The sequence below is a fragment of the Arvicanthis niloticus genome, chromosome 7, assembly GCF_011762505.2.
Source record: "Arvicanthis niloticus isolate mArvNil1 chromosome 7, mArvNil1.pat.X, whole genome shotgun sequence".
NCBI classification, from domain to species: Eukaryota; Metazoa; Chordata; class Mammalia; order Rodentia; family Muridae; genus Arvicanthis; species Arvicanthis niloticus.
Window position 1 is genome coordinate 36956953 of NC_047664.1, and position 21639 is coordinate 36978591.

Genomic DNA, 21639 nt, shown 5'->3' on the forward strand with positions numbered 1-21639 from the left:
CATTCTCCGAGTGGCTCACATGCTGAACCCTTTTCTTGTATTTATCGGACTTGGTTATCTTTGGAGTCATCTTTGCTCAAACTCTTTTCCTATTCGTGTTGGTTAGGGCTGTCCTTGTATTGTTACATGGTTATTTATACAGAGGATGCAAGTCCTTAATGTGAATTTTAAATGTTTGCTTCCATTTCACCTGATGTATAATGTCTGAGTTTTCCTCATCTAATTGTCTAAACCAAACTCAAGCAGTGTCCCCTCTGTCTCCTTCTAAGAACTTTATAGCTTGAGTTCTGTCAGGATGTTGATTCCCTGTGTGAGACGGGGATTGGGGTCTCCAGTTTTATTCCAATGCATTCTGCCCCAGAGACATTACCTTAAAGGGTTTTCTTCTTATTGCCTGGCTTTACACCCATGCTGGGAATCAACTGACCACAGGAGTTGGGTGATGCCCACATTTCCAGTTCTAATGCTGTTCCTCGCTTTACTAGCTGATTTATCAGACCTTATGGATATCACTGTTTCTGCGGGGAGATCCCAGATACTTTCCCGTATTTCCTCATAAAGTATTTTAAAGGTTCACACTGACATCTTTATTGCTTTATTGCAGACAGTTTTTTTTTTTTTTTTTGCTTTTGTTTTTTGTTTTTTGTTTTTTTTGGCAGAGGGTATAAATTTCTTTTACTAAGGATATAAAACATATACTTTATTTCTGCCTGCCTGGCACTGTTTGTTGAATGGCTCCTTTTTCCTCTACAAACCTGCTGTGAGCCTGTGTAGGGATACCAACCTTCTCCCTGCACTACAAGCTGTCTGCAGTAATACAGTACATTGTGAGTCAACAACCCCCATTCACCAGGGTGCTGCTATATTTAGTCTCCACTTGTAAAGTGGGGACCCTGAGGCAAGACAGGCTATAGCCAGTCATACTGTCCCCAAGAGATGATAGAGGTAGTTCTGGGAAAGAGGAGGAATGGGGACTTGCTGCCGGCACCTGATGTGGCATCAGGCGTTCTCTCTCTCTCTCTCTCTCTCTCTCCCTCTCCCTCTCCCTCTCCCTCTCCCTCTCCCTCTCCCTCTCCCTCTCCCTCTCCCTCTCTCCCTCTCTCCCTCTCTCCCTCTCTCCCTCTCTCCCTCTCTCCCTCTCTCCCTCCCTCCTTTTTTCTCTCTCTCCCCCTTTCCCTCCGCCCCCCACTGGTCCCTACCAGTTATCAGGGCTGTGTGCCACTTTATCTGTATAACTTGAGGCTTTCAAGAACCTGCTCTTTGGAAAACAGAAACTACCACAAAAGAAAAATGCCTTCACATTTCCTTTGGTGCCCATGGAAGGAACAGAGGACCGTGCCACTACCCTAGGTGGCTCTGAGCCCTGCCCTTGTTAGTCATTGGCTCACTCACAGCATGCTCCACTGGAGGCTGAGGTTGGGGTCTTGTTCCAGAGGGGATCCGATGTAAGCAAAGCCCACAGTATGACAGAGTCAAGCCGACCCCAGGGCTGAGCCGATGACAGCACTGTCTGCCACCCTGCTCCATAGCTCTGCACTTTGGTTGGACATGTCCTCCTGGGTAGGACTCTTTGCAGCTCATTGTGCATTGTGGAGGGGCATCACCAGCTGTATCAGTTACATCTCACTGCTGCGATAAAACTCCCTGACCGAAGCGAGTGAAAGAAGGAAGGATTTATTCCGCCTCGGGGCTTGGGGTGCAGACCATGAGAACAGGGAAGGCACCCAGCAGGAGCATGAGGTAGTAGGTCACGCTGCATCCACAGTCAGAGAATTAGTGAGCAAGCGAGGGCAGGATGCTTGTGCTCAGCTCGTTCTTTCTTCCTTTTTATTGCTGAGTAATATTCCCACGCATGGATATACTACACTTGAATTTTACAATATGGGGCCACCGTGAAAAAAATACTGCTATGAATGTTCACATGAATGTTTTTGAGTGTGTACAGTATTTTTTTCTTTTTCCTTGGGTCTGTGGACTACTAGGTTATGTGGTACTTGCTAAGTGCTTTTCTGAAGTGCCCGTGCCTTTAATTTCCTACCAGTGTGAGGGTGCCCATTCTTACACATCTGTATCAATATTTAGTTTCTGAGTTTTTAAACAGCCATACCGACTAGTATAGTGAGGTGGTGTAGTGAGTGACAACACTGACGTGCCCAATCTCTGAACATGGTACGTGTCCACCTGTTAAACTTTCCCTTGGCTTTGTGTTATCTTGAACATACGCCAACTCTACTTGCTAGTATTGGTGCTATAACAAGCGGTATTATTTAAATGTTATTTCCTGGAAATCACTGCTGGTGTTGGAGAAATGCCCCCCTCCCTGTGCGCTGAGTTTGACTCTACAGTGCTTCCCTGCAGTGTTTGCAGTACTACAGGATGGAGTTGCCTTTGGCTTCTTTTCCTTGACTCCTTGCACGGGCTGAGCCACCCAGCATGGTCCTGAGATGGTGAACACAGACGAGGTGTTTCATGCCTTCAGGTTCTACTTCTTATCTCTAAGTCTGGCGGTAACTAGAATTTCTGTAGATTCCTTTCTATCGGGGAGGATGTTCCTTCTTTACAGTGTCCCGTTCTTATCCCGAGTCAGGGTCAAATTTCGACAATAATTTTTCAGTATTTACTGTTTGTTCCAGTCTTAATTTGTACTGTTAATATGAATCATGTCCATTTAAAATGTAAAACTTTGAGTTCCTGAGATATCTCTGAGATACGATGAATTTCAGTTCATAATGTTACCCCTTTTTGTGTGATCTTAATTTGTTGATACTTTGTTTTAAAATATTGTACTTCTATTGATAACAGTTGTTCTTAGGCTGCAATTTTTCTTGTCTTGCAATATCTTTCTGCTTTTGTTGCTGCTGTGGCACCAGCCCCACAGGGTGTTTCTGAACTGCCTTCAGCTCGGATCTGGATTTGGCAGAACTCAGTGCAAAGTATAGGTCTGGGTCTCTTCAAAGGAAAGGTTTTAATTTTAGGTTCAACTGCTCTGTAAAGAGCCTATATGAATTTTAAAATATAGTTTCCAGTTCATTCCTTCAGGAAGATTTTTGTTTAATGAAGGTGTTGAGCTTACTAGCAATTTTTCACATTTCAATATCCCTTCATATCAGCCAGATCTACAGCAATGTTCTGCCTCTCTCCCCTCATTGGTGATTTATATTGTCTTTAGTTTTTAATTCATGTAGCTGGAGGATTGCCAGCTCTGTTGATCTCACTTTTTAACGTTTTCAGATTACGACGTTTTCATTGTTATTCTGCCCCTCTTTTGTTCATTTCTGCTCCTTCTTTTGCTCCATTCACTTTGAGTATATATTGCTGTTGTTTTTATTTTAGATTTATTTTACTTACTATTTGTAGTGGAAGTTGGGGAAATCTCTGTGTGTGTTTGTGAACATGGGTAGGGAAGAAGAAGACAACATAGAGACACCCGGCTCTTCTGCCCCCACACAATTTTTTCTACACCTCATGATGAGCTGGGGTGAGCTGGCCCTGAGACCCATGTGATCGCAGATCTGTGGTCTTCATCTCATTCTCTCCAACTCTGTCATACACATTTAAGAGTCCATATCTGCCAACCCTGAGGGTCCCAAGGAGGAAAGGCCAGGTCCACCATTGTTCAGTTAGAACAAGCTGTATTTGGGGTGCATCCAGGACTGGCCAGCCAACTACCTCATCCCGAGTCGGGATTTGAGAGAGCAGTCCCCACCAGCCTCTTGAGGTCCTTTTTATAGGAGAGATAAGGTGTTCACGGGGGTGAGGGGCAAGAGAGTCGGCTGCTACACATGGTTAGAGAGATACAGGGAGAGGGAAGGACCAAGGTAAGGATTGTATCATGTAAATGGGGTCCCAAGTTTAGTGCAGGTTGAAAAACATGTTTTGTGGTTTACATCAGATCTGAGAAGCAGCAACTTATTAATTACAAATAGAAACCTTACCTCACAAGGACTTAACACAGGACAAACGGGAACTTACCCTTAACCCTTCCTCTCTCTCTCAGTGTCATCTCAAGCAGCTGAGTCTTGAAATCTGCCTCTGTGTCTGCCCAGAATCTGCTTTCTAAAGCTGATGAGGCCGCTCGCGCTTTCTTGAGGTTCATGTTTGTCTGTTTCTCTTGCCAGTCCTTTGCTTTAAACCCATCTGTCTCTTTACATCCGAGTGTGCCTCATGGGAAGCATATGGTTGGATATTTCATCTATGCTTTTATATTTACACTGTAGATGGCATAGAATGTATCATGCTCTAAAAATATATGGTCTGATAAAGTCTCTGATTGTTCCCACTCAGTGCTGTAGATAGAACCTGGGTCTTTGCTCATTCTAGGGCTCTCTGCCACTGAGCCTTGTACCCAACCCTGTAAGTCTCTGTATTTTAATTGAACTGCTGAGACCATTTTACTTTAGTGTAAGTCTCTGCCTGTTTACCCCTTGGTTCTGGTTTTCAGTTAGAGGCAGATCCCTCAGGGCCCCCAGCTGGGCCTGAGGCTTCTGGGCTTCAGTGATCTTCCTTTGCCACCCCCACCCCCCAGGTAACTGTGGCTGCCATTGCACCCCACCACATCTGGCAGACATACTTGAGTTTAAAACTACCAGGTTTTGCTGTTTGTTTTATCCTGCCTACTTTTTATCCTCACCCCCACCCCTTCCGTGGTCTACTTTTAGTCTTTGATTTTCTTTTCCTTAGTACATGAGCTATATGATGGTCTCTTCTGAGCTGTATGGTCTCTTCTGGGTGGTTGATCAGGGGTCCATGTATCCTTCACTTTCTGTAGTTCTTGTCCAAGTAATATTCCATCTCAGTTAAGATGTAAGAACCTGAAGTGATGCCCATGCCCTTGGTGCTAGGCCCTGGTTTCCTTTCATGGAACCTAACTCTACAAGACACTTTTTGTGCATTAGATAACCAGTTATCTTCAAATGAATTTTAAAAGTGGAAACAGTACAGCATTTTGAATATTACTTGTATAGTGTCTTTTCCTGCCGTTTTTGTTCCTATTGTCTGGGCCTGCATTTCCGTTTGATGTCTTTTTCTTTCAGTCTGAAGATCAACTGCCCCAGCTTCTCTCAGGCTTAGAATAGCTTTTTACTTTCATTTCCCAAGGGCACTTTAATAGGCTGTATATTTCTAGGTTTATTTTAGCAGGAGAGTATTGTCCTCATGTTACCTGGCAGGTGTGCCCTGCCTCCCAGACACCTTCTTCTCAGGGTTCCTGTCACCCAATCTCAGAAAGAAAACAACCATGACCATGGGCCTCACAGAGTCCCAGTACATTTTTGCAGTCCATTCTCAGGCTGGAGAGATGGCTCAGCGATTAAGGGCACTGACTGCTCTTCCAGAGGTCCTGGGTTCAATTCCCAGCAACCACATGGTGGCTCACAACCATCTGTAATGGGATCTGATGCCCTCTTCTGGTGTGCCTGAAGACAGTGACAGCATACTCGTATAAAATAAATAAATCTAAAAATTAAAAACAAAACAGTTCATTCTCTGTTACTGTGACAAACTATCTGAGGCTAGGTACATTTAAAAACAAGGAAGTTTATTCCACAGTTTTGGTGTGTTAAAGTCCAAGGTGGAGCAGTGCCCCAGCTGTTTCTGTGAGATCCTCTTGGTCAGTGACATCACATGAGCACATGTGGAAGAGGTCACATGGTGAGGCAGGAAGGAAGGAGGGTCAGGCTTGGTCTTTTTTATGACAACTCATGCTTGAGCACTAACCAGGCTCTCAAGAGAACATTGATCCCTATTGAGGCCCCATAGCATCTTTTTAAAAAAAATGTGTGTGTGTGTGTGTGTGTGTGTGTGTGTGTGTGTGTGTGTGTGTGCGTGCACGCGCGCGCGCGTGCACATACAGGCATGTGCATATACACATGCAAAAGTCAAATGACAGTTGCAGGGATTGGTTCTCTCCTTCTACCAAGTGGGTTCTGGGGACCAACTCAGGACTTCAGGTTTGGTAGAGTGTACCTTTGTCTGCTGAGCCATCTCATAGGTCCTGGTAGCAGCATTTTTGACATTAGTGGGGGCCAGAAGTTTGGCTCATGGCACAAGAGTGTGGTGGGCCTAGGAGTGCCTGATGGGTGTTGTGAAGGTGATTCTGTGTAGCCAGTGAGTGAGTGTTGCTGATGCCGCTCAGGTCTCTGAGTGCAAGGCCTGAACTAAGAAAAGGGGCCTTACACGGGACAGAACCCCAAGACCCCAAGGCCTTCCAGTCCTAAACAGCCCTTAATATCCTCAACACAGCCCTCTAAAGACTGTACAGATTGATCTTCACTACCAATTTCATTAGATCCTGGCTGGCCTAGCACTTAAAGGTTCTCGCAATAAGGTGACCTATTTAAAGGGACCTTATCAAGGTCACCATTGAGCAAACCCAAGGTAGATCTTGGGTGGAAATTTGGCCCTCTGCAAATGGCTGTAACACAAAACTGCCTGACTATGGGGTTTCGGATTTTTCTAGATCATGTTTTGATGTGCTCATAGAACACATGGGAGGTGCGTCACTGGCCTGTTCAGGTTTCTTTAGCCTACATGAGAGGTTCCTGAGCAGGTGATAAGAGAATCTCAGCCAGGCTTTGGGGACCTGCCATTGCTTAAGGTTTGAGAAGTATCCAATAAGCTCTGAGGAGCAGCTGCTGAGAAACAAAGGTCTCCAGAAGTGGGGTTGACAGCCCACTGACAGGGGCCTCTCCTCTCAGGCCCTGCACTCAGACACCTCCCCTTCCTCTCTTCCTATCTTTCCATCTCTAATACCTTTTTCTTCTCTGGCCTTGAATCATCTTAATCCTCCAACAAGCTCCACCTGGAGCCCTCCTCCAACCCCCATCTCTAGCAGTGAGAACACACCCAGGACCACGATGCAGCCAGAAGTGTGGGGCTTGCCCAAGGTTTGCAGTGTGGGACTACACAGCCAAGGCCTGGTCTCTGCAGGGCAGAGCATGGGAGAGTCACGGGACTGAAGATCTTCCCTTGCTTTTCTGATTTCTCTCTTAGTTCAAAAAGCACGATGGCACAAAGTAGGGCCCTAACCCCAGATCCGAGCTTCAGCTGTACTGAGCGGGCCTGCTACAGCGGCACCGATGAGACACATCCCCAGTCCACTGTCTCTGGGGCCACCCCTTCATCTATCAGGTGCCTGCCTATGCAGCCCTGCGTGTATGCCCAGCTCTGGCACTTAGAAACCCTGCCCTTTCAGGACACTGGGGCTCCTGGAGACACAGCCCTTTTCTTTGTCTCCACTTGCCCTCCATTACTGATCCGTGGAGGCACTGCCCATGGAAGATTCTAGTGTGACCACACCAGTATCAGATGCTTTCCAAGGATAAGCCATCAGGGCAGTGTCTGGGCCAGGAAAATGTAAGCCAGGAGTTTCCAGTGACCGGCTCAGTGCTTCTGTGTGGCTTGCTGGATCTGTGCTTTAGGCTTGAGTTGCACTTCCTTTGACCCTGAGATGGGCATAGCGGCACATCATGTGAAATGCTCACCTGTGTGACTGTCGTCCATTCAAGGTCCTTGTGGGGCATGAGTGGGGGAACACACGGTTAATCCCAGCACTCGGGAGACAGACAACTTTTGAGTTGAAGGTCACCCTGGTCTACATAGCAAATTCTAGGCCAGCCAGGACCTCATAGAGAGATCCTGTCTCAAAACAAACAAGCAAAGGTCAAGGCTGATCCCCAGCTCTCAGCCTAGTGACCTGCTCCAGGATCTCCCCAAGGAAAGATCAGTAGTTTCAAAGGACCTATGCTTGGGGCCTGCCCAGGGGTGGCAGGCACCTCTGCATTATGCTAATAAAGACAAGAAGATGCCCCCCTGCCCTGGACCCCCACCTAAAAATATCTGGTACTATGGGGAAGGCATAGCCCACAAATGAATGGGATGCAGATGTGCAGATCGACTGCTCACAGGTGACCACGCTGTAGACATGGAGCAGAGCCGATGCTGACAGGTAAAAACATAAGCTAAAGCGGAATCTATGTAATGTGGACAAGGGACAGCTTTCTTCATGGAAATTAGGGGAAAGCTGGCTTTACTAAGATGTCAGGATAACGGGGAAATCCTGTCCTTTTATTTGGCTTCCCAAAGGACAACACAGAGCATGAGCAGGGGGAGCCCCAGGATCAGGATACCTGGAAGCCCACTAGTTTCTCTCTACCTTGATTGCCACTTCTGCAGAGATGGGAGGTGACAGCCAGAGCATGGGGGACAAGTGTCTGAGGTGGACCCTATCATTAGGAGGTCAAAGCTGGCAAGTCCTCAGGCAGCATCTGATTCAGTAGCTCTTGTCTAGGCTGCAGCATGAAGTCCCCCAAGACACCAGACTCCCTCGGAACATGAGGCAGGAGCTTCTGACTGGATCAGACAGAAGGCCCTCAGTGGAAGCTAGTGTGGGAGAAGAGAGTCAGGCCTGGTGGAGACTAACTCTGTCTCCAAACCAGCCAACCCAAGAAGCTGGTGCTGGTGCTGGGTGCAGGCAGCTCCCTTGCTCAGTAGGGCAGAGGTGGGGATGGAGGAGAATTTGACTCCTCAGCTCTGCTGCACCCATCCCCAGAGTTGTGGGTCAGAAACAGAGCATCTCTTCTGCTGGGTCCACACAGTGAAGCATCACAGCGTCCCATGCACATCTGGCTCCTGTCCATTCCTGCTGCATCTGCCCCAGCTCCCAGTCTTTCCAACATCCTCATCACCAGGTCGGGAGGGTGAGGGGGCATAGAAAGGGCCAGCTCTCCCCAGCGCTGGGTCCAGGATGCACACCCGCAGTCCTTCAGGATGTCTTCATGAATCCCATTGGGCCATCAGCTGACTAGAGGAGGATGTGGGGACCAGGTTGAGTGTCATATCACAGCAGGTGGCATGAGTGGAACAAGTGACTGTTTTAGGCTCCGCCTCCACGCCTCCATACCTTACATCCAGGAGGAGAGGCAGTTGCTAAGAGTTGACATCATACTGAGGCCAGTGCAGTGCAGCATGCCGCTCCAGGCAACGGCCTTCTGAGGAATGGCACCCTGCCTCTGTGGGCCACCTGACTAGTGCTCATGTGTTTTGAACATGCCCATGGCTCTGATTCTGTGCGCACTGGTTCCCTCCAGCCAGTGCATGGATGGAAGGAAACAAGCTTTATTCTTTGTTCATTCTTTCTTGTATTGGGGATTTTTAGATTGATTTTTAGAGCCTACTTATTGAACAAGCACTCTATACCATAGGGGCCCAGACTTTGGGTTGTTTGTTTGAGACATGGTCTCACTAAGTTGGCCAGGCACGATTTGAACTCTCAGTCTTCCTGCCCTGTTGAGGCCCAAATTCTGCCTCAACACTTTTGCCTCAACATTTTGGGGCTAAGTGCTCTGGTCAAGAGAGAGAGAGTGGGGCTCTTGGGGCAGGTGACACGAAGAATGGAGACAAGACAGGGTGTGATTCAGTCTCTTCTATTTTCTCATGTCTCCCTCAAGTCTCCCTTATTGAAGGGAATTCTGAGGTATTTATATACACAAGCAGGAGAACACAGGTGAAAACATTTTACCACGTGCACCATACAGCTGAGGTCACTAAACAGCAAAACAAAATATGTGGGATTAAACAATATATTTATCAGAGTGTGCTTCAGCTGTTACAGGCTTTTGACAACCAAGTCTTTCATCAGGGTATATGGTTCCAGATGGCTGCAAAGTTGATCTAGCCACTTTCTACTAAAGTCGGCTCCCAACACTGCCCCAGCCTCCTGAGTAGCTAGGATTATAGGCTTGGCTTCCAGGGTGTGCTCTGCGTTTCCTATGCAGGGTTCCCTTGAGCATTTCCTAGCTAGAAAATGAGAGATTCCCTGGTGGCTTTGGTATTAGTGGTCTCCAGTGAGGAAAGGGACTGCACTCCACCCTATCCTGGAGAACATGGCTCACCTTCCTCAGGACACTTTCCTGGATCCTACGTGGGAGAAGAAATGTAATAGGCCCTGGCAAGACCAGGAAGGAGAGCACACTGGAGCCCTGGCTGGTGTTTCCACCTACCAGGGTTGTACAATTCATTCATTATCTGTCATCGTCTGACTTTCCATCCGGTTATATCCTGTTTTCCATGTCTGGGTGGCCAGTCTTCTCAGAGTCTCAGACTCTCACCTGGTTTGCTACAGGGTAGCTCATTGTTGCTGTTGCTATTGCAGGGTGCCTCGGGAGGCACACTCAGGAGGGCCAGGCCAGGCCTTTGAGGGTCTGCCCAGTTCCCTGGAGCCGTTGGTGGCTCCCTGTCACATGCTCCCCCTCTCTAGGCTTCTCACTGCTTTCCTCCCTGTCACTGCTCTGGGGACACTGGCCAGTCTCACCCCTGTGCTGGGCTCCTGGGCTCCCCTCTGCTCTGCTTGTGACTTGAACCTGAGGACCTCTTAGACAGATGATGACCTCTGATGCCAGAATCCCACTGAAAAGCAAGCAATGGTGGTAGGAGGGGTTGGGGACAGGGACAGGACACATTTACATGTCACCTCCCTCCGGAACTGAACCAGCCTTGCAGCTTTGCTCATTTTTAGTTTAAAAAGCTACCCCCACTCCACCCCACCCTCACCCCACCCCATACCCACAGGGATTCCCCACCAATATCTTTTTTCCAAAGATGAAAGAAAGCTCTGCTTCTAAAAATAGCTCACCTGGCACCACAGTTGCCATAGCAACCTGTCCTTTTTAGGAGCCTCCTTAGGAGAGAGGGCTGTCTCTGGTGATGCATGCAGAAGGACTTCCTCAGCTAGACTTCTACTTCCTACTACGAAAGAGACTTGGAGAGCCCTCATGGGGAGCTGGGGCACAGGGACCAGGAACTCTCTGTAGTCTGACCTCTGATGTAGAGTAAACCAGATAACACTGTACAAACACAAGCTGTGTTGGTGAGGGAATGGGGAGTTCAGTGGGCGGGGCCTATGGCCCCAGCAGTTCAGTGGGTGGGGCCTAGGGCCCCAGCTCTGTGCTGCCATGCACTGGGTACTTCTAGTCTTCCCCAGGGAACACACCTCTGCAGCACAGTAGTAAAACTCTGTGTCATTTTATGGAGTACGTGTGACCCTGATTGAAGATGGCATGCAAGTTGGTAAGAGATCCTCACCTTTACATCCGAGTTCACCGTAGCCTCGTCACGAAATCGGCAGGTTAAAATATGGTATTATCAGGAGTTTTAGCGGTTAAAAACAAAATTGTCATTTATAGGAACATGGATGGACCTGCGGATTGTTGCGTTAAGAGAAATGAGCCAGATTCGGTCGCATCTTGGTTTTGTTTTTTTTTTCTCTCATCTGTGGACTCTATTCTAACACCATTATTTACACTCGTGTGCGTGTATGGCTCGAGTTAGTGGGGCTGCTTGGAAAGAGAAAGGGGGCCAGCAAGAGAGAGTAATGGGGTGGAAATCTCAGTGATACCCTTCACGTCGGGGTTGATACACTCAACACAGGCCCTGGAAAGTGGACACAGGACCACCAGGCTCCTCCCTACACCAGACTGCCATTTTCTTATAGTTACTAGCCAGGGTGGAATCTGTATCTACTTTTTTGGAGAGACCAGAGGGTCCATGAGGTACCTGGGCCCAGAAAGGAGTCTCAGTGATCAGCTACCCCACCCAGAGATCACTGCCTACGTCAGTGAGCCCAACCCCCAACCCAACCACAGCCATAGAGGACCAGCACGGTAGGTGTTAGCCACAGCAATCCCAGGTGGTTGACTAATGATAGCTCTAAGATGTCATGGCCTCATTCCCAGAACCTGTGAGTCTGATGCTTTGCATGCTAGGGGGACTAGGCAGATGTGGTTAGGTTACAGATCTTCAGATGGAGGTGATGCTGGTAGAACCCAGAGTTATCTCAGAGGTTCTTAAAGAGGAACCGGAGTCAGAACTACTTGCCTGCCAGCCTTATGGAAGGCAAATACACTCCCCTGCCTCAGTCTCCCAGGGGGAGGGGCACAGCTCTGGCTCCACCCTGATTATAGGAAGTTTCAGGTCTGTGAGTTGATAAATGTTCCATTTTAAGCCACTGCTTTAGTTCCCCGGTGCTGCTGTACCTGACCAATTACCCACCACACATTGATGGATTAAGGCAACTGGGATTTATTTTCTAAGTTCCAGAGGCCACAAGTTGAAAATCAAGGTGCTAGTGGGGCCAGACCCCTCTGAAGCCTCAAGGGAAGAGTCTGTTCTACATCTTCCTCTTAGTGTGTCCTGTGTTGCTAGTGATCATTGGTGTCTATTGGCTTGTGCATCCTCCTCCTTTTCCTCTTTCTCCTCTTCTTCCTCTGTCTGTGTTTGTGTGTATATATGTGTGCCTGTGTGTGCCTGTGTGTGTATATATGTATCTACGTACGTATATGTCTGTGTGTGTGTGTATATGTGTGTGTATGTCTGTGTTTACATGTATGTGTACATCCATGTGTGTGTGTATATCTGAATGTATGTGTGTGTGTCTTGTGTGGGTATATACATGTCTGTATATGTGTGTGTATGTGTGTGTATGTTTGTGTTTATATGTGTGTGTACATCTGTGTGTATGTGTTTATATGTGTGTGTACATCTCTGTGTGTATGTCTGTATTTATATGTGTGTGTACATCTCTGTGTGTGTGTATATCTGTGTTTATATGTGTGTGTACACTGTGGGGGGGGGGCGGTGTGTATGTGTGGGGGGGTGTGCTGGCACCCCAAGGCCTTTACAAGTTTCAAGGCCTCCGTCCATCTGTTTTCCAGTTTGGTTCCCTGGATCCCCTTGAGCATTGAGGAGGGTGTGGGTTCCCACCCTGCTCTGCCCAGTTGCCCTCTGTTCCCAGGCCAGCTTCCTGCTAAGGCAAAGGCATAGGTTGGTGAGGACTGCAGACACCTGCAGTGTAGATATTCAAGCTCTACCCTCTTCTTGGTCAGGTTGACACCAGGGATGGATAATGAAATCTTGTAGGGGCAACTGAGACAAGATGAGCCACTCACAGAAGTCCTACTACAGGGGCCTTAATGTGCAGGGTCCTTGATTGGAAGTCACTAGTTGATCCCGTGAAGACTAGACTCTCCCAGACCAGCTTTGTGATGATCTTATTAGCATGGCTGGAATGTCAGAGCATGGGCCCCAGCTCCCTGACATGTCCACTGTAGAACCAGTCCATCTAAACCTGTTTCCCCACTTGCCCTTCTAAGAACTGAGTTTGAGTTTGCTGTGGACTGGAGATGTAGCTCAGCAGCGCTTGCATAGCATGCGTGGACCCTTAGTTCCATCCCTGGCATCACATAAACCAGGAGTTCATGTTTGTAATCCCAGCACTTAGCGAAGTAGAGTTAGCCAAGTGTTCAAAGCCATCCTTCACTCTTCATTTCTCAGAAGTACCAGTTGTGCAGAGAGCAGGTGGAGCCCCAAATATGGCAAAGCAGCTGCCTGGGCTCAGTGGAGGAAGATAGGAAGTACATGGGTAGAGCCATCATGGGCTTTGCAGTGTGCTCCCAGAAGAGAGGGAAAGAAAGAAAGAAAGAAAGAAAGAAAGAAAGAAAGAAAGAAAGAAAGAAAGAGAAAGAAGGAAGGAAGGAAGGAAGGAAAGAAAGAAAGAAAGAAAGAAAGAAAGAAAGAAAGAAAGAGAAAAGAAACAAACAAAAGAAAGAAAGAGAGATGCCTTGACCCATCAGACAGTTTAGGCACAGACTGGGCATAAAGGAGGAGCCAACGCCCACTCCTCTCCAGGGAGAAAGTGGGTATTGTGTGCACTTCGTATTCCTCTGACTGGCCCCTCACTCCCAGCTGCTGCCTGGAAAAGATAGTCTCCTTGGTCACCCCTGCATCTCTCCAGCTTGCACTCTCAGGAGGCCTCTGCTGGGAGGGAAAGTGAGGTCCAGCATCTCTGCCTGGCACCCTGCCAGTGCAGACCTGAGGCCCCCCCACAGTGTTCCCTGTAGGCCCTGCCATCATCTGGGCACAGCGTGTGACCAGAGACCAGCGCTCACCACCTGGGGCTCTGACAACAGACACACAGATCAGTGAGTGACCCTTCCCCATCAGCTTCCCAGGGAACCTACTAGATATAAGGATGATACACCCAGGGTCCTACCCCCGCCCCCCAGAAAACATCTTAGCCGCCTGGGCAAAACAAAGATTTAATGTAGGCTGGTAAGTGCCACTTAGACACCTGGTATAAGCCAGGCCCTCTCTCTAGGTCTTGGTGTACCCACCTCAAAGCAAGTGTAAGCCTGGATGTACTTGGATGTACAGGGCCTTGACGGGACTTGTTCTTGCTCTCAAAGGAAGCCAGGGGCTAGGCTGCCCTCTCTGCTTTGCCTGGCTGTTCCATTAGAGTGTGAGCTAGAAGCTCAGGATGCAGCAGGAATGCCTTGCTTCCAGGTGCTGCCCATATGGGACGGAGGAGGCTCTAGGGGCTGGAGTCATGCCAGGCAGCCCAGGCCCCTTGGCTGTACAGGAGAGAAGAGTCCCCAGCTCTACCCTCTGTCACCTCTGCAACAGGCCCACTCTTGTTTCCATGGTCTTCTTCACTGTTAGAAAGCTGTCCCTCATCCAAGGACCAGAGCCCATCCGTCTCTCTGCAAGCACTATAGGTTGTTCAGAACAGAGACCAAGATGGTTTTTACATCACAGATAGTAGCCCAGAAATGTAGGTGGCTCTAAAGCCAGGAACCAGGACCTCCTCCCCCACAGGGCCCAAGCCATCTCAACTCCTCGGTGAGGTTCATATAGGTGACTAAGAAAGGCTGTGGCTGCTCCCCAGCTCAAGCTCATTGCGGATGTCTTGGGAGGGTTCTGCACAATCTCTCAGATGACATGGTGGGAGCTGAGCCCAGACCAGCTGCTCAGTACAATGCCACCTTCCCAGCTGGACACTCCTGGCCTGACTCAGAGGTGCCACTTGCCATTGTAAAACATTGTGACTAGGGTCAGGCCCTCTCCTGCATTGTGTCCTGAGCAGCAAAGCTTTTAACTTACTGGGAAATGCTCAAGTAGACCTCCTGTTTCCACTGTTTCTCCAAAGAACTAGTGTTTTCTAGAAGGTAAATAGAAAAGGATTGCTTTCAGGCTTCTAGTGGTAAAAACCCCATCAGATGAGAGTCACCTAACATAACCTTCCCAGACCTACATGGATGGAGACATACCCACAAAAGCAGCTGAATGAAACAGGAGCCAAGAACAAGGGCTTAACACACACACACACACACACACACACACACACACACACACACAACCACCACACACTAGTTTTAGGCTACCCTAGCCTGGCCAGGCATCCCTGCCCCAGAGCTGCTCATTGGTACACAACTCTAGCCCACCTCCCTCTGCACCTGTCAGCCTCTGAACAGCTGACGTCTCCCCACCAGCACTGGGAAAACTGCTGTGTGACCCCAGACCCCTAAAGGAACACGCCCCTGATTGGCCTTAGGACTCAGCTGCTACTGCTCCTCCTATATCAATATAGTTGCAAATTTTCTGTTGAACTTACTGTCTTCGGAAGACTTAGCATGACCTGTATTGAGTTTTTTTCTTTAGTGATTGGATATTTATTGTTCTTCGAAGGTCCTTGACCCTGAGTTTTATTTCAAGTAGAATGGGTATCATAAAAACGTTAGGACTCTCAAAGCACACATAAGCTGGAGAACCACAGCCCTTGTGACATCACGATCCAAATGCTTGGTCCTGGTAGAGGCCCATATCAGAGAGATGGAAGCCATGCAGCCATCGACATACTATGAGCATGTGGGCGGGTATGGGTGCTAGGCACGTGCTCACACGCTCAGCCATTCCTCAGCTCTTTTCATTGTACTTGATGGAAATTTGCTAGGGATGTCCCTCAGAAACCCAAAGCTGAGCCGGGCGGTGGTGGCGCACGCCTTTAATCCCAGCACTTGGGAGGCAGAGGCAGGTGGATTTCTGAGTTCGAGGCCAGCCTGGTCTACAGAATGAGTTCCAGGACAGCCAGGGCTACACAGAGAAACCCTTTCTCGAAAAAACAAAAAACCAAAAAAACAAACAAAAAAAAACAAAAAAAGAACAACAACAACAAAAAACCCAAAGCTGACTTAAGGCCAGTATTTTTCCTGGTTTAGTGACTGTTTAGATAATTTTACTTGTAGATGTAACACAGCTCACCCTCCATACCCACTGACTCCACATCTAAAAATCAAAACAACCACTGTTCAAAACACACATGAAAAACTTAGGTTCATCCTGAACACATTCAGACTTGTGTACATTTTCTAAGCAATAATGTTATTAACACAGCATCAGCTAAGTGTTCTGGTTGTTTGCCAAGGAAGGTGGCAGGTTCTTCAATACCAGGAGGTCCTCAGCACCAAGACTGGCACAGACAGATCCAGATATTCTAGAATTCTCTTGCCTGCTGCCCCCAAGGAGTCCTTTTTAAGAAGACATATTGAATAATAGGTTCTATTAGGTTATTTCCACGTGTGTGCAGTGTGCACTCTGCTAGGATCCAAACACACCACACTACAGTTTCTTATTTGACCACCTGCTAGTCTCTCTCTTTCCCCCTTTTAGTCTCAAGCTCCTTTTTAAATCCATATTTGCTCTTGAGATGAAATAAAACACTTACCTGAGCCCACTTTCTCTTATTTATCATGAGGACCTCCAGCTCCATCAGTTTTCCCGGAAACCATATAGCTCATTGTGTATTTCTTTCTTTCTTTTTTCTTCTTTTTTTTTTTTCTCTGTGGGTTTCTCTGTGTAGTCCTGGCTGTCCTGGAACTCACTCTGTAGACCAGGCTAGCCTCGAACTCAGAAATCTGCCTGCCTCTGCCTCCCAAGTGCTGGGATTAAAGGTGTGCGCCACCACCGCCTGGCTCATTGTGTATTTCTACCATTCATCTCAAGTGGAATCTAGGCTGGTCTATATCCTGGCTGTTGTGAATGGTTCCATAATAAACATGGATGGGTGGCTCTTAGATCCCACCCAGTGTATGTCTGGAGTGACCCTGTCAGTTTCAGGATTTTTTTGTCCCCAGACTCCCATTACTGGGTTATGGTGTCCAGCAGCTGAAGCTGAGGTTTGATATCCTAAGTGACCAGATGCACAGCTGCTAGTGACTCAGAGGAAAGGCCAAGCCAGCCGTCAATCAGCGCTGGAGTCAAGCCCCTGCTCTGCCCATTGAGCACTAAGTCTGCCCGCAGCTTGGCATCTTGGGAACCACACTCTTTCTATTGAAGGAAGTGAGAAAGGTCTGCTGTCTATCTGTCTTTCCAAAGATGCCCAGAGTACCTGTCAGTGACTCCTGTGGCCTCCCAGAACTGGATCATTCTGGGCTACAGTTGCTCTGGCTGGTGGGGGATGGGACTGGGTATTAGCCCGAGACCTCTGTAGCTGGTAGGAACACAGTGTGCAGTAGCTGCTTCCCTTCAGTTCCCCCTTGCTCAGGTCCTATGCAGCCAGACAGCCTGGCACTGCTGTGAGCTCAGGACACACTCAGAACAGTGACCAAATTATGTCCACCCACACCACCTTGCCTATTGTGGGAAGAAATCTGTTCTCTCAAAATACACATTCTTTTTTTTTTTCTTCCTTTTAATTTTATATCTTGGGTTGCATATTTCCTTCGTCTAAGAAAAGTCTTTGCTAATTCTTTCTAAAAACAAGGCATTGCAGAGAACTTTAGCAGACGGGCATTGGGAAAACCACAGGCTCATGTCAGCTTCTTGGCTATCCCATGCCAGCACCAAAGCAGCAAAAGGACAGCCAGCTGCCCACAGAGGCCTCTATGGACATAGGTCAGGCTAGCAAGACGGGAAGAAACAAGGACTCCTGTGCCACTGTGTGAATTGTGAGAGGGAACAGGCCCTTGCACTGAAGCCACAGCTGATTGGCACCAAGGGGAGGGTGCCCTGGTGTCTTCTTACACTATCTTTTTATGAGGGGCCATGTTCTGCAAGCGGGGTAGGTAGAGATTACCTGGAAGATGGTCCAGGGTGTAGGTATAGTGACTAGAGTGTGGCCTTGATTGTGACCTGGGGGATCCTCATACACTCTTTGCAGAGGGAGTGGTGTTGGATAGGACCTCAGAGGGTATGGGTGGTGACACCTTGAAGAGTGTGTATATATTCTATGCATCAGAGATACAGGTAATGGGAAGACAGACCCCAAGCAGGGGTGCTCAAGTGTTTTTAGGGAGCAAGGGATAGTTGGCATGGCTAGGGATGGGCATGGAGTTAGCCAGAAGTATTAGTCAGAGAAGTATTGATTATCCTGGGAGGCCTGCTGTTTCTTCTCAGTTACCTGTGCTCTACCCAGTGTGGCTCACCCTGACCTCAGGCTGTGACCTAGTGCCCTTGTGCAGGGAGGCACCTGGAGTCTGGTCCCGCCATAGCCCCCTGTCATTCCAGCGAGTCCCCTTTCTCTTCTACTCCTGTTGACTCAGCTGGACATACGCTCACCAGACTAGGTGCAGCAGCAGCCTTGGCCAGGAGCATTGTCGGAGACGCTCTAGGACACTGGTCACTCTGATGTGGTGTTCTGTCATCTGAAGCCCACACAGCAGAGACCCTGGCTTGGTTGGTTCTAACAGTTCTGTTTCTTTCTTCAGATGATTCTGGGGACGACGACGAAGAGCCTGCTGCCCCAGCTGACAAGAGTGAGCTCTACCACACTCTTAAGACCCTCTCACTGAAGTTAGATGGCCTCAGCACATGCAATGACCTCATTGCCAAGCATGGCGCTGCCCTCCAGCGCTCCCTGAATGAACTGGACAGCCTCAAGATCCCATCAGAGAGTGGGGAGAAGCTGAAGGTCGTGAACGAGCGGGCCACCCTCTTCCGCATCACATCAAATGCTATGATCAACGTAAGTGTGCAATGTAAGCAGCTGCCATGGGGCTTCAGGATGGGGAAGGGACACCCTGATGCAACAGCTCCCTGAGTGGGTGGGTGCCCCACAAACCAGGGCTCTGCTCCCTGTGGCTCCAAGTTGCTTTCCAAAGCCAACACCTTTCCATACAAACCAGCATTCTGTTTCTATCATCTCCTCTACGAAGCCATTAACTTCTGACTTTATTCATTTGTTTGATTGTTTATCATAGAGCTGAGGACAACCTTAGAGGCTCACACATGCTAGGCAAGTGCTCTTCCCTTAAGCTGTAATCCTCTACTCAAGGACAAGCATTTAGTGTGTGTGTGTTTGTGTGTGTGTGTGTTCATGCACAAACATGTATTCTTCAAACAGTTGGGGCCTCCTCTTGCCTGGCTTACTCTGAGGCCAGGTGAGCCTCACTCCTCTCAGGACCTCTCTGCATCCTTGGCATGTTGGTATGTCACTGGGAATGGGACCAGGGCCATGTACACGCTAAGCATGTACTCTACCGCTACACCATGTTCCCAGTCCCAAGTACCTCTGATACATCCGTCACTGTATCTGTCACATTTATGCTGCCACACAGCCTCTGATAACTATGACTGAAGTCCTACCCAGATCCTCCTGAAAGGCCGGGAACTCACAGATGGAAGTTACCCCCAGCTGTTTGCAGAAGGTACAAACCACTCCTTCCCAGTCCCTCAAATGTGGAGGTCTGGCTGCATCTTCACTCCCACCTACCCTGACTATGACCTGGCTGAAGCTTCCAGCAGCCCACACCTATCTGGAACTCTCCTTGTAGTGACCCCTCAAATAGGGGAGATTCTCCCCACCCTACCCCACCACTGGCCCTGTAACCGTCTGTGTCTTCCACGTTAGTTCTGACTATGCCTGTGTTTTTATAGAACAAAAAAAAAAAAAAAATGAAAGCCGGTTGGCCTGACAAGTCCTGCCAGGAACCCCCCTACACATACACACACACCTGAGGTCAAAAGGCAAACAACCGCTTCTTAAGCCTGCCATTTCCCCCAGAAGGAAGGTCCTTTACATTCCTGAAAGGGGACCAGATCATAGGCTTTTGGTTTCAATCTATCCATGGGACAGGTGATGGAGGTCCCTTCAACAGTTCCCAGGAGTCCAGGCTCAGTAGCTAGTGCTACAGGCTCTTGTGTCCTAAGGGCAGGACAGTGTCCTTACCTCCCTCTCAGTATGCCTCTTCCTGTGTTTGATGATATCAAATGACACTCCAGTGCCTTTGCTGGTGCTGACACTGTAGTCATGTGGTTGCATAGTTAGGGAGGTCCTGCCCAATCAGCATATAACTAAGTCCTTCCTTTTTTTTTTAAATATTTATTTATTTTATTTATATGAATACACTGTAGCTTCAGACACACCAGAAGAGGGCATCTGATCTCATTAGAGATGGTTGTGAGCCACCATGTGGTTTCTGGGAATTGTTGGCATTTGGTGGGGAGAATCTGTCCTGTCTGAGGGGCCAGAAGAAAGAGAGTTCTGGAAGTCAGTTCAGGTCCAGCCAACTATCCCTCATAAGAGAATGACTCTTGGGTGCCAATCATGGACACCTCCATTCCCTGGGAACAGAGGGCAGGGGCAGTGGCTGCAGAACAACCTCTGGCAAGAGAAAGAAAGGCCCAGGGCCATAGTGCTGAGGTGAGCCCAGGTCTTTCTGATTCTAGAGCAGCTACAACCTGCTGCCTCATGGAAAGAAATCAGCCCATACCTCCAATTGGCTAGAAATGGGAAGGCAGAAAAACCTCCCCCATGCTTCCTTTCCTGCATCCCCTCCTCAGCATCAGACAGCATCTGTGGCCCCACAGTGTTTTACACGATGTTGATTGCAGCGCTTGGCCTATAGTCCCTGAAAGGGCAGCTCCTTGATCCTGTAAACTGTGTGCCTGGCATAGGGCCCAACACACACACACACACACACACAGAGAGAGAGAGAGAGAGAGAGAGAGAGAGAGAGAGAGAGAGAGAGAGAGGAGAGAGAGAGAAAGAGAGAGAGAGAGAACACGCAAGTGAGAATTGTGACAAAAAGTGAGAGCAAATGAATGAATTGCTTGGTGTCTGGCAGAATTCCCCAGCGGATAATTTTTCAACTGATAAAAGCCAACCCAGCAATCCTGCTTCAGTGATTGCTTGGGTAGCTGTGAATTAGCCTGCCACTTAGGGGGAAATCACACAGCACTAGTGGATTAGCTGGGGGTTTCAGAAGAGCCCTGTGCACCATGGAGAGGTGCTTCTCCAAGCTCAGCACAGGGACATGTCCTTATTGCCCCCACGCTCCAAGTCTAGGAACCAGGGCATGCCTCGCATGTAGCATGAGTCTGCACTCGGTCGAAGGTAGAGGGCTGAATCTGAACACGCTGCAAGCTCACACTTTGGCACTGGGTCCTGTAAAGCTGAAGAAAGCAAACTGCCAGGCTCCTTCGCTTCCCCTGATGCTAAGTTTGAAGAGTAAGCCAATGGTGGGGGTGGGGGGCTCTTACTCTGCTGGCTGGGTGATAGCACAGTCTTCCCTTTTCTGCCCAAGACTTTGTCCCTCACAGTAGCCACGTGCGGGTCTCACCACAGCTTGACTGTCCTCGTAATCATCCATATTATTTGGGTGCCCACAGCGGCCATTTTTGCCTGTCTTCCTCTCAGGCTGAGCAAAATAATTTGACTTACACTTGAGCAAATCTTCCTGCTCAGAGAATGGGCTGGCAATTGAGGCAAAGACAGGCACTTGCAGACACTTCATGCATCCTGGGGGGTCCGGTGCCAGCAAGAATGCCCAGTGCTACTCTGAGTTGAAGACGGAGTTGGCTGAGATTCCTCAT

The 21639-nt window shown here is 48.6% G+C and overlaps 1 protein-coding gene across 8 annotated transcripts in view; it reads left to right on the forward strand.

Moving 5' to 3' along the window:
* The window catches only part of Osbp2 (oxysterol binding protein 2), a 164043-nt gene that overhangs the window by 120384 nt on the left and 22020 nt on the right, over positions 1-21639 (forward strand). For all 8 annotated transcript variants that reach the window (XM_034509032.2, XM_076938230.1, XM_076938234.1 and 5 more), the window contains one exon: positions 18534-18790. In XM_034509032.2, coding sequence (XP_034364923.1) covers positions 18534-18790 — 257 coding nt within the window. The remainder of the gene's footprint in view (positions 1-18533; positions 18791-21639) is intronic.